This window comes from Diabrotica undecimpunctata, chromosome 1 (assembly GCF_040954645.1).
Source record: "Diabrotica undecimpunctata isolate CICGRU chromosome 1, icDiaUnde3, whole genome shotgun sequence".
NCBI lineage: Eukaryota > Metazoa > Arthropoda > Insecta > Coleoptera > Chrysomelidae > Diabrotica > Diabrotica undecimpunctata.
In genome coordinates this window covers 14,252,725-14,265,874 of record NC_092803.1, presented here as the reverse complement: position 1 = coordinate 14,265,874, position 13,150 = coordinate 14,252,725, and the positions used below count along the sequence as shown (strand labels likewise).

Sequence of the window (13,150 nt, the reverse complement as noted above, 5' to 3'; positions counted from 1 at the left end):
TATATATATATATATATATATATATATATATATATATATATATATATATAGTTTGAGTTTAGTTCTATACATTTTACATGTAATGACTTAGTGGGTATGTCCTATGTTTTTAATATAATTTTAATTGTGACGTCTATTTGTTAGTTCCGAATTTTTACATGCTTGTCAATATTACTTCTTGAAAAAGGCATGGATTTCCTGCCGAAACGTCGAAAAAATATATGAAAATGTCTTAGTATAAATCAAAATTTTTTTATGAACCTAAGCCCAAGAAAATCCACTAAATATATATATATATATATATATATATATATATATATATATATATATATATATATATATATATATATATATATATATATGTATATATGTATATTTATTTATATAGTTATATATATATATATACATATATATATATATATATATATATATATATATATATATATATATATATATATATATATATATATATATATATATATATATATATATATATATATAGTTATATAGTTTCCAGGTTGAACTTAACTTTTTGATTGCAGGAATTTTTATTGTTGGCGCAAAACGTACACCTTTTGGTACATTTGGAGGCAAATTGGCCAAATCTCACATCACCGATCTCCAAGTAATTGCGTCCAAAGGTGCCTTAGCCGCTGCTAATGTTAAACCCGAACTAGTCGATACCGTAGTCATTGGTAACGTCATTCCGGTAAGTGCATAGAATTTTTAAGTATGATTAATTAGGTGGATATGAAAAATTGATGTAGTTGTTTGAACATTTTTAAGTAACGTCGGTTTGAGATTGGGTTTTTGACATTAAAATAGTCCGCTTACCTTGTTTATTGGTGAGTATTCATAGTTGTTCCTCCTGCGACTAGTTGGGAAAAATTGGTTGATTAATGCGTAGTTCCGCTTACAAGAATAAGGCAATGGGATTTCGCCTGGATTCCGAAGGGCATCCTTTTTTTTTTCTTTCAATTAAGTATTGGTTTGGATGAGAATTCCCTCTAGTGCCGACCCTATCAGAGGTTAGGAATCAACTGTAGGATCTCAATTTCTTTAATTTACTAATGTTTGTATTTTGAGAACGATTTCCGAAGTGGAAATTGAAACGTCAATAAACTTACTTTAACCTTTAATTGTGGCTTATTACCATTTAAATAGTAATTTCTCTCTCTCTCTCTCTCTCTAACGCTCCGTTCCTTTATTTCTTTCTTTCTTGATTTAATAAATTAACAACATCCCTATCTCTCTAACTTACTTTCCCTCCCTCTCACTACCTTGCTCTCTATCTGCCTCTATACGTCTCTTTCGTTCTTAGTTTAAGGTTGATCTTCACCCTCGATTAATTTGTTTCTGATCCTAGAGATGGCTCTACTGCGGCATACTACTGTGGTAATTTTTTTAACTTAATCGTAGATTTCTACATGACGACTCTGTAATATTTTCAAACCCTAATATAAATTACAGTTTTCTATAATTATATCCATTGGCTGAGGTGCCAAGTTGTGCAGACAATAATTTTATCAAATACCTAGTAGACCAAATAAGCAAAGATATCTTTAACAACATCTTTATGTATAATATTTTACTGCTCCGCTGTGTCATCGGAATGTATTAAAGTTACGCATTTGCAAGAACATAATCCACACCATAACATTGAAAAATGACACATATTTATTATGTAAACATTTTTATCGACAAAGAGGTACTTAGCGGCGCTATCTGTGAATATCGTATTACCACTAAATTTATACATGCAATCATATATTAGATTTTTGTTGATAGAATAGTTAAATTATCTGGTATTATTTAATATTTTAGTGGGATTTATATGAAAAATGGTCAATCGTCAAAAATGTTATTTAAAACATGCGAACATGTCTTTCTTTTGGTCTGTTTATTACTGGTTTCAGGTTTGTTATCTTCCTTATTAGTGCGTCTTTTTCTCTTCTTTGTATGTGTCCAAACCATCTCAGTCTGTGTGGATTAATAAATTTTACTATGTCTTCCCCTTCGGTTATATTTCTATTTCTTATTTCATGCTTTATTAGTCTTCTATATTCTCCTTGTTCGGGCTTTATTGGGCTGTTTATTCTTATCATTTTGCTTTTAATAATTCTTACTTTTTCTTTATATTTTACTTTTTATTTATATTTTTATTTTCTTTATATCTATTTTCGTACGACATATTACTTTCGCTACGTATGCTATCACTGGTCTAATTGCTGCTCTATATATTTTTGTGTTTGTTTTTTGCTGTTTTTTATCTTTAAGTAGTGAATGATATTTCCAAAACACGATGTTCTTCTCTCACCTTGTGTGCGTGGTAGTGTCATGCGTTGGATGTACGATTTGGGGTAGTTGATGCCTATTTAGTTATCACGGTTCTATTTGGTCTAATTAGTTCTTCAGTTTCCGTATTCGACCATTTTATAAAGCCAAATGAGTATGTGAAAAGTGGTATTGCGTATGTGTTTATTGCTTTTACTATGTGCTTGAAATTAAGTTTGCTTTTGAGTATTAGTATCCCAGATTTAGTCATACGGCTCACACTCCATCTAAGGGGAAAATTGACTCATCCCAGATACCTACGGTATCAAAAGGATTGAGCTCTGGTGGGACTCTTTCCGTGTTACCGAGCCCTAGGTGGCTTGATATGTTGGAGTATCTCCCAAAAATTTTCGTACACATCTGGACGTTGAGGGTACTACAGCTTTCTGCATAGTCTTGTAGAGATGTTCATTCAGACCTAGCTTTTTTATGTTTTCTAGGAGTTTCTTTGGAATTACTCCAGTAGTAGAGAGAATAATAGGTATTGTCTGGGTACTTTCCATTCTCCACTGTCTTCGTATTTGAATTTCCAGATCCCTGTACGTGGCGATTTTTTCGTTCTGTTTAACACGAAGATTATGGTTGTTGGGTATCGCCACATCAATTAATGTTATTTGTCTCTTTAGTTTAATAACTAGTATGAGATCTGGTCTATTATGTGCCACTGTTTGTTCTGTGAGCACAGTGCGGTCCCAGGATAGCTTGTAGTTGTCATTGTCAAGTATACTCTCAGGAACGTATTGATAATATGGAAGATGGTTTGTTTGAAGAAGTCCGAGTTTGATAGCTATCTCTTGATGAATGATCTTTCTTACTGAGTCGTGCCGTTCCTTATATTCAGTTGCAGCAAATGCCTGACAGCCCCGGTAAGATGTTTGATGGTTTCCTGAGCTTAACATCCATATCGGCATTTGTCATTCTGGACCTGAGGGTCTTTGACGATATATTTCAGGTAATTTTTGGTTTGTATAACCTGATCCTGAATGTCTAGTAGTGAATCTTCTGTTTCAGGGAACATCTTTCCTGACGTCAGCCAATAGTTCGACGCTATATTGTCGACATGGTCTTGACTGACCTCATTGGGATGTCGCCCATGCAGAGGTTCACTCATCAAACAGAGAAAGAAATAGGTATGAACCCTGTGACTGTAAGAGAGATGATCGTGAAGATGACTGGAGGAAGTACGGAGGAATGGAATAGTGTTCACAATTACATCCAAGCAGTCATTAAAAAGAAAGAAGAAGAAGAGAAACACCAACCGAGCCAACGACAGAGATAAGATCTAATTACTATTTTAATGGAAATAAGCCACAATTGAAGGTTAAAATAAGTTTATTGACGTTTGAATCTTTGATCTTTGATCTTGCACTAATAACTTGTTTATACTCCAACAATTAATAGAAAAAAGAATAGTAGTTGGTACCAAAGTACATCTAGCCTTCATCGACCTAGAAAAGGCGTATTATACAGTTCCAAGACTTAAATTGTGGCAACAACTCGACATTAGTTCATACCTTTTAGGAATAATTACAGAAGTATACAGGGAGAACACTACTTACCTAAAAATCGGAAATAGACTATCAGAGCCAATAAAAGTAACTAAAGGACTAAAACAAGGGTGCATAATATCACACTCACTGTTTAATTTATATATTGAGGCAGCCCTCCATAATTGGAAAAACCACTGCCTGGGAATGGGAATCCCCATAAGAAATGACGTACTGTTCTTCCTGAACTTTGCGGATGACCAAGTCGTCCTAGCTCAAGATTTTAGCGTCTATACAGAGAATATGTAAAATGTGGGTTACAAGTCAGCATGAAGAAAACAGAATATTTAGTTATCAATTCAGATGCAAGGTTTGAAGTGTTGATCGACGAGGACGTGGAAATCAAACAAGTGGAAAAATTTAAATATTTAAGTGCACTCATTACTAAGAACGGCTTGGGACAAACCGAAATTAAACACCGAATTACTCAGAGACGTAAAATTGTAGGATATCTGAACTCCTTATGGTGGGATCGCAACATTTCCAAAAGGAACAAAAAAAGAATAGGGCAAACCATGGTCGAATCAGTTCTTTGTTATGGCTCTGAAGTATAAACAATTGTCAATGCAGACCTGAAGAGAAGATTGTTAGCAGTTGAAATGGATTATTTGAGAAGAAGTGCTAGAACATCAAGCCAGGAAAGGAAGACCAACGCTACAGAAACGGTCATTGACAGAATAGAAAAAAAGAGGTTCAAAATGGTTTGGACACCTATTGAGAATGCCTGACGAACGTTGGCCCCAAAAACTTCACAAATGGATGCCCCCCCGGAAGAAGAAAAAGAGGTAGAACTTGACGCTCATGGAATGAAGGAATTAGAAGAGCGATGGAATCGAAAGGTTTGGAGGAGGAGCATGCCTTAAACCGGCAGAATTGGCGGAGAAGAACGGGAATACGGCGATAGCCGTCTCCAAAATAAATTGTATTTACAAGTTGGCTTATTCCCATTAAAATAGTAATTACTTTAAAAGCCACAAGAAAATAGTTTCAGAACAATAGATAAGATTTAGATAAGAGAAGTGAGTGTTCCAAAAATGTCTTCACCCCACTTTCGGAGTACGGTACGTGCGACAGTCAAATGCACACAAGTAAGAGAGGGTGGTTTTAGTTGGTAGGCAGGATAATAGATACCTGAATCTTTGGCACTGCTATCTTTAGTACTTTAAATTAAACTAAAACCCAAATTTTATGGACTCAATAGCAGCATAAAAAAATTTCAAACCCCCCCCCCCCCCGTCAGACAAATTCTGTGTACGATACTGGTTATGCAAGAAACACTATTTTTATAAATACTAAAATAATTAACCATAAACGCCTAAATAGGTTTTTAAAACTAAATAGGTTTTTTATAGATATATTACTTATAGAGTGTAAATTTTATGATATCCTACTTTCAAAATAAAAGTTGCAGTATCTACTATTCTGTAACTCTGTAAGTTTCAGCATGACCGGTTCAAAGTTCAAACCGATAACATTCCTATTAAATTTTGTTGTTATCTGCCAAAGTGTTGTACAAAGTAATTGATATGGCAACCCTGTTAGTGTGACGTTTTGCTTGAAGCGTTTCGAAGCCGAACGTAATGCTATCTATCGATGATAAATACTACCATTGCTTCAGATGGAGCCATCTCCCTACATTACGATTTGAAGGCGGCAGTTCAAGACATAATTCTTGTTTAACGAGATTTTTCATATGTTTAGGAAAAAATATTTAACTTTTTGTTGCAAATATTTTCCACTTTTACAGTTTTAAATATGTTGTTATTAAAAAAATTTTCGGTTTCTTACCGGTAACTTTATTATAAGCCGAAACATATTATTTTTTCCTATTGGAACAAAACTGTAAATTCAAAAATTTTCAAAAAATTCATAAGTATTTCTTATAATCATATGTTGATGCTGTAAAAAAATTAACAAAATCCTATGTTTGGTTTTCCCGCTTTATACTTGGAAAAAAGTAGTTTTTTTGAGTTTTTTCAAAAACGAAAACATGAAGTTTGTTTAAAAGTTGTCAAAATACTTCTAGACATCACATATACCTTCTCAAATTTTTTCAAATTTTTTGAATTTGGGGTTTGTCTTTTGGGGGGTGCAGATCAACCTTAATAAATGAACAATTTAAATTTTTAGTCTGTAGCAGCTGATGGTGGTTTCCTTGCAAGGCATGTATTGCTCAAATCAGGTATCCCATTGGAAAAACCAGCCTTTTCAGTCAATCGATTATGCGGATCTGGATTCCAGTCTATTATTAATGGATTACAAGTGAGTATAAGAAATAAATTGTTTCCGAAAACATATTTAAAATGAGTTATTTATATGGAATCTCATGTAAAGAAGTAATTATCTTAATTGTTGTATTATGTATACAAGAATTTCCCCATATTTGGAATTTCTTGTTAATATTAATGTTCTATTGGGCATTTTAAAAGAAATCTCACTTCTGCTTTTTATTTCGGGAGAATTAGCAAAAAATTGGGGTAGTACCCAGTATATTAATTTTTTTCTTCAAATAAAAAATATTTAAACATTATTCAAGATAAATATCTTATGTCTGATGTAAGAAGCTTTAAAATGGAGATTTCTGAATGTTTATATACTTATTTGTTTAGAAAACTGTAGAATAAATCAAAACTTTTAATGATTAATAAATTTTAATAACTTTTACAAATCAATCTACAACTTGCTACTTAGCAAAAATCAAAATGGGGTTTAAAGGTGAAGAGTGCAACTTTTCTATTTCATTACCCTGCTTCCCTCTTAGATCTGAACGTCCCGATCAACAACTTTACATGAAGGCCCAGTATGGCGGAATCTACAGGATTCTCCAGCTCTGCATGAACCCCTCAGAAAGAAATAATAGTCTACGGTCTTTGAAGGACACAATCTCTCCGGCTTAATGCAACACACAGCTCGTACGTCGGTTTCTCGGAAGATCACTTCAAGCATGCTTCTGACAATCTTCCAATCCAGATTTTCTAGTTCATGGCTTATTTTGGGCAAGGCCAAATTCTTGATGTCATAATTGCACACAATTTTCTTCAAATTAGTTAGAGCACGCCATATATCCTCGTAGCTTGTTTCATTTGACTCAGCGTAAGGTGTAAGACGCTTTATGTGAACTACCTTTGGTTTACCTTTCGGCAACTTCTTAATTCGGTATATTACGTCATTTATTCTATTTTTAATTTCATACGGACCTTTCCATTGTCTTTGCAGTTTAGGAGACAAGCCTCGACGACGTTGTGGATTATAAAGCCAAACAAGATCACCTATTTCATAGCTTTCATTTATGCATCGAGAATCATATTAATCTTTCATTCTGTCACTGGCTAACTGGATGTGTTGTCGGGCAAGTTCATGAATGTTGTTCATTCTTAACTACAAGTCGGTCGACATAATCTTCGCTTGCAATATGTTCTTCGGAAGGTCTGCAGCCAGACTCTGGCGAAACGAACTTCAGGCAGCTTGGAGTTTGACCTGCAGTTTCATTCACGGCCGAGCGGTAGGCCATTAGAAATAGATGAATGTGCTGGTCCCAATCTCTATGATGTTCTGATACAACTTTGGACAGGTGTTTACCCATCGTTCGGTTCATCCTCTCGACCATTTCATCTAATTGAGGATGCAGGGATGTCGTTCTGGTCTTATTCACACCAATCAGTTTACAAACGTTTTGAAAAACGTTGACTCGAAGTTTCGCCCTTGGTCGGAGTGGATCTCCAAGGGAACAGCAAATCGACTAAAGAATTCTTTAACAAGTACCTCAGCAACGGTAACAGCTTTATAATTTAGTATCGCATAGGCCTCAGTCCATTTTGTAAAATAATCCACGGCTACCAAGATATATTTATTTCCATCATTCGTCTCTGGAAGTGGACCTGCAATGTCGATTGCTACTCTTTCTATAGGATTACCAACATTGTACTGTTTTATGGGTGTCCTCTTTTTACCAACTGGACCATTACTGGTTGCACACAGTTCACATTTCAGCACCATCTTACATCATCTTTACAGTTCACCCAATAGAACCGTTCTCGAACCTTTTGCAGAGTCTTCGTAATACCAAAGTGCCCACCTGATGCGCCGTCATGCAACTGACGCAATACTTCTGACACTTTACTCTTAGGTACAATCAACTGACTATATTCTGTACCATAATCGTTCTCAAAGGTTCTATACAGAAGATCATTTTTTAGTACTAGGCAGTTTCATTGACTCCAGTAAGACTTGACTTCTTGACTACATGCACTAATGTCTTGCCAAGAAGGTCTTTCACTTCGACGCACCCAATCCAATACTCTTTTTATACATGGATCATCTGCTTGGGCGTCTTGTAGCTGTTGAGGCTGATATTGATCATTAATGACGGTCTCACGGGGCAAAGCCGTTCTCCTAATTTAAGACAGTGATTACAATTTGCACTGCATGGCCGTCGTGACTGAGCATCAGCATTTGAATGACTTTTTCCAACCCGGTGTTCGATCTGTTCTAGCTTTCTGACTGTTGTATTATTTTCTTGCAATTTACGGCGAATGTGACCTACGTCGCCATCATTCCAACATATGATTTCGCGTCTCTTCGGCATCGTGTTACGAACTACTTCCCGTATGATTTCCTCTAGACGTTTATCGTTTATTTCGTCGCTCTTTTCAGAGGTTCGTACCCGATAGCTCCGTGAAGCTTGACTAGTTGTTTCGTGTTCCAAGGCAATGGCGAGCGCTTCATCTAAAATCTTCGGCCTTGCTAGTCGTAAAGCTTTGTGTAGTTCACTGTCTCTTAACCCATTGATGAAGGTATCTACAGCAATCTCTTCCAATATGTTGTCTAGTGCCTCCGAATAAGCCAACATCGCAATATACGAGCAACATCTGCTTCAAATTCTTGCAAACTCTCACTTGCTTGTTGAATTCTACTTCTTATTTGTACTTTGTAAACTTGTTGTAGATGGGCATCTCCGTAACGGTTGCCTAGCCGAGTGAACAAGGTCTGCTAACATTTTTCTTGACCCTTAGGAATCGATCTTAGGATATCCGCAGCATTACCTCGTTAAGCAGCAGTCAAGGAAACAGTCTTTTCTTGTTCTGTCTAATGATTGGCTGTCGCAATAGCTTCAAATTGTTTAAGGTATATGGACCAAGGAGACTTTCGCTCAAATGGTGGCAATTTGAATGTCATATGATGTGTCGTTTCGTCTCTAGATGATTCTTTTTTTACTACAGCATCTAAAACTACTGCACTACATTTTTCTGTATCTGATGTTCTAGAAACTTCTTAAAATTTCTCATTGTTCTGACTACATACTTCGTCGAATCTTCTAGAAACATTTTCGAATTTCTCGTCGTTTTGTCTAGCTGCCTCTTTAATAATTTGAGACGTTTCGTCGAATCTTTCATCATTCTTTCTAAAAGTTTCTTCTATCATTTGAGAAAAATTTTCAAATTTCTCGTCATTTTTTCTATAAGTTTCTTCGATCTTCGTTAAAACTGCTTCTTCTGCTGATTCAAAATGGAATGTCTCTGGGTCATCTCCATTCTTGTTGAGAACATTCTTCAGTCGTTCTTGGAGGATCGTCTTGGACCCGCTGAAGTCTTCATCGCGTTTTTCTAGTTGCTCACGCAACTGTTTTACTGAAAGTTGTACTAGCAGCATCTTTGGTCAGGCACACACGTACATTTTAAATGTTCTTTTTTTCGGTAGTAATCTAAAGATCACTACCGAACTACGCGGATATTCCCGATGAACAATACTTTTCAAAAGTTCAATAGTCTTTTTCAAAAGTCACTGTTGAATTTATTTTGAAATTTCACACCGCGACGGTAAAAAATCAATATCTTTTGATTAGAGAGTCCTATATAGAATCATAAAAAACGGCAACAATCGCGCAACGTTTTTTTATTTAACACCTTTATAAAAACTAAGTTCATTTGTAGCAAATTACAAAAATTGCATACGAAAACTGCACCCTTTAGCTTTAAAACGCATCTTGATTTTTGTCGATAGAACACTTGGATCAAAAGATATTGAATTTTTACCGTTGAGCTGATACAAATTTTATTAGGCATTGATTTCGCACGCGTAACTGACATTTAATGTCGCCGATCGCTTCAATCTTTGTTTCTGGTAGAACGGTTCATTCTACACAAAAAATGCTAATAAACGTTTTTGTTCAAAATTATCTTAGCTACATTTTTTATTTGAAATATTTTTTTCTATGGCGTACAAATTCTTGGTAAATCGATTTTTTCCCGTTTCCCACCTGGTTTCTTAAGCATATTATATATAAAAAAAATATGAAAAAGCTTTTTCTATAAATAAAAAATGTATGCAAACCAATATACTTTTGTTTTTAAAGAACTAAAAACACTAATTAGTGTCATTTAAAAGATACAAAGTTGAATTTTATGTATTTAAAGAAGAATAGAGAAATACTATTTTATATTTAGGTCTAATTTGATATAATGAGGCAGGTATTCACAATTTTTTATAACGAAATATATTATTACATACATACGTCCTTGGTTTGAATTGTTGAAATACATTAAAATTTATATCATAAAAGATGTACAAATAAACAATTAATAATATTAATGAGGTAAAAAATATTTGGTCACATTTTTTTCGACAGTGCACAGTTATCTTCAATATTTAAATAACAATTTACTTTCTTTTATAAATATTTATTCAGCTTAAAACCTTAAGAGTAGATTTAGATGAGAATTGGCAAATCATCAAAGACAAACAGCATAGTACCAACTATGCCAATACAGATAGCCAGGTAGCTATGGAGACACTCATAAGCCTTAAGGTGGACTATAGGCTAGTGTGGGAATGCTGAGAGAAACTTGACAGACTGGTGGAACATAACAGTGTCACACATTGCATCTTAACGATCTTAACTTCCGCCCTCTTTCTTCTTTTATTATACTTATATATGATAGCACCACTTGACTTTAACAGTATTTCTTTTACAATGTAAGGTTTGTTATACAACAATCCAGTTATTCAACTCCTTATTAGGAACACTTGTAGAACTTTCAGAAGTGTTCCTGATGAGGAGTTGAATAACTCGAAACACGTGTAGAACAATGGTAGAATTCAAATTGTAATTAAATGCAATCAATCTTTTACTTTCATTTTAACGTTTTCTTTCTACGTAAAGAGCGAAAAAGACAGTGTTTTTTAAAGGTGATTTGTAGATGCATGTCAGAGTAAAAGATTATTCCTAGTTTCGTTCAATAGCCTCCAGTAAGAGGCTTTGAATTTGCAGTTCACCTAATTTTCTATCAAAGAGAGGTCTCCCGACTTCTTGTTACTTGGTTTTATGACGGATCAGTAGCGTAGACCGTAGGGATTATAAGCGTTCAGCTTTTATTTTAATTTATTACATCTGTAAGCTTCTCCCAATATACGGGAAATAAGTAAACAACCTTAGAACATCTGGAAAACTAACAAATTCATTCAAAACAAAACATTGTATATTAAATTCCATAGAAATAAAAATGTCATATACATATGAATATAAATAAAATATCTCTATAAGACACAGTTAAATATGACAAGGATAAACTATAGAAATACAAGCAAGATTTGTATTCTCTTAGAATCGGTTGAAAAAATATGGTTGTACTAATAAAAAAAGCTTTTATTTATCAGAATTACTTAAAACTCAATTTTATCTAGGATATAACAACGGGTCTCGCGGAAATAGCACTAACAGGAGGTGTAGAAAATATGTCAGCCTCCCCCTATATCGTTCGCAACGTTCGTTTCGGAAACATTCCCTTAGGCCTCAGCCCCATACTGGAAGATACCGTCACTGTCAGTGGATTGGACACTATGTGTGGTTTAAACATGGCCCTAACGGCCGAAAAGCTCGGAGAACAGTTTAAACTATCCAGAGATGAGGTGGAAGAGTTTTCGTTTAGTTCCCAACAGCGCTGGAAAGCAGGTGATTGATTGTTGATTTTATATGGTTATTGCTTTGTTGCTTTTGTTCTTGTTTTGGCGAATGTTTATACAACGACGACTAGAAGCAGTTTTTCATTGTGACTTTTGGTCTGGTTTTCACTTCGATAAATATTTACACAACTGATTTAATACACACAGTTATATGGGTTTGGCTGGTTATGGTCTCTTAAATTCAGTGCTGTTGGGATTGGTTCTATAGTCAATGTTATATTACCTTTACTTCATCAACTGATAGTTTAACATTTGCCGTACATGTAAACTATATTGTTTTATGAATTCACTCAATATTAATTATGGTAATCATTATACTACTGAAAAGCTAGACTGTAACATCTTCGATTAAAACACAAAGGACAAAAGATCGCCAATGGCATGCAAAAAATAGTTTTTAAAATTTGGTCTGAGGATCAAATGCCTGAGGAATGGAGCCTAGGCCTAATATGTACTTTGCAGAAAATGGGAAGCTAACTAGAATGCACTAGCTACCGCATACAAGATATCAAATATCTTGAATTAACCAAATCAACCAAGTACAACGCTATGAATAAGTTAGAAATTTCAAAAAACTTATATGATACATGTGACAATGGCCAAGATACTGTCAGTAGTAAAAATTCAGGTCAACCCAATTTGATACATATTGGGGTCAACGTAAGCAAACGCGCTGTCGTGTCAGTTTTTTGACAAAAGTCTTAGAAAAAGTCGTTCAAGACTATTTTAAACAACAGGGGAACTATATTTAATGGATCAATCCAAATTTTAGCATATGCTGAAGACGTGGTTGTGGTATCACAAGATATCGCGGACATTGACATCAGAACAAGAAGAGAACCGTCTGAACTGTGCTCGCCAGTTTCTTCAAAAGTGTCAGGACATTAAACGTGGATATTCCATTTCACTCCAGTGTTTTTGGGATGCTCAGCGTATATTGCTAATCGATTTCATGGAATCTGGAACAATAATTAATTCAAACAGTTATTGTGCAACACTAATAAAACTCAAGCGAGCAATCCAAAACCGCCAGTGAGGACGTCTATTTACTATTAAACCTTATCAAAACTTTTTATACACTTTGGGTGAACTTCATATGTCACTCACCTTAGAGTCCAGACCACTTGACTAGTGACTATCGCTTGTTATCCATCTCAAAGGACTACTTGAGTGGCCAACGCTTCCTGAGTGACGATGAAGTCAACGAATAAGTTAAACGTGTCCTAATCGGATTGACGGCGGACTTACGCGATATTGGGATACGGGAATTGGAGAAAACATGGGCACAGCACTTTTGATCTCTATTTCCT

General features: G+C 34.8%; 1 protein-coding gene across 3 annotated transcripts in view; it reads left to right on the top strand.

The window, feature by feature from the left end:
• The window catches only part of yip2 (yippee interacting protein 2), a 37,507-nt gene that overhangs the window by 6,777 nt on the left and 17,580 nt on the right, over nt 1–13,150 (top strand). For 2 of the 3 annotated variants that reach the window (XM_072536792.1, XM_072536775.1), the window contains exons 2-3: nt 543–709; nt 6,012–6,143. In XM_072536792.1, the coding sequence (XP_072392893.1) occupies nt 543–709; nt 6,012–6,143 (299 nt within the window). Of the gene's footprint in view, nt 1–542; nt 710–6,011; nt 6,144–11,561; nt 11,830–13,150 lie in introns of all 3 variants that reach the window. The other variant, XM_072536784.1, reaches the window with a different exon arrangement.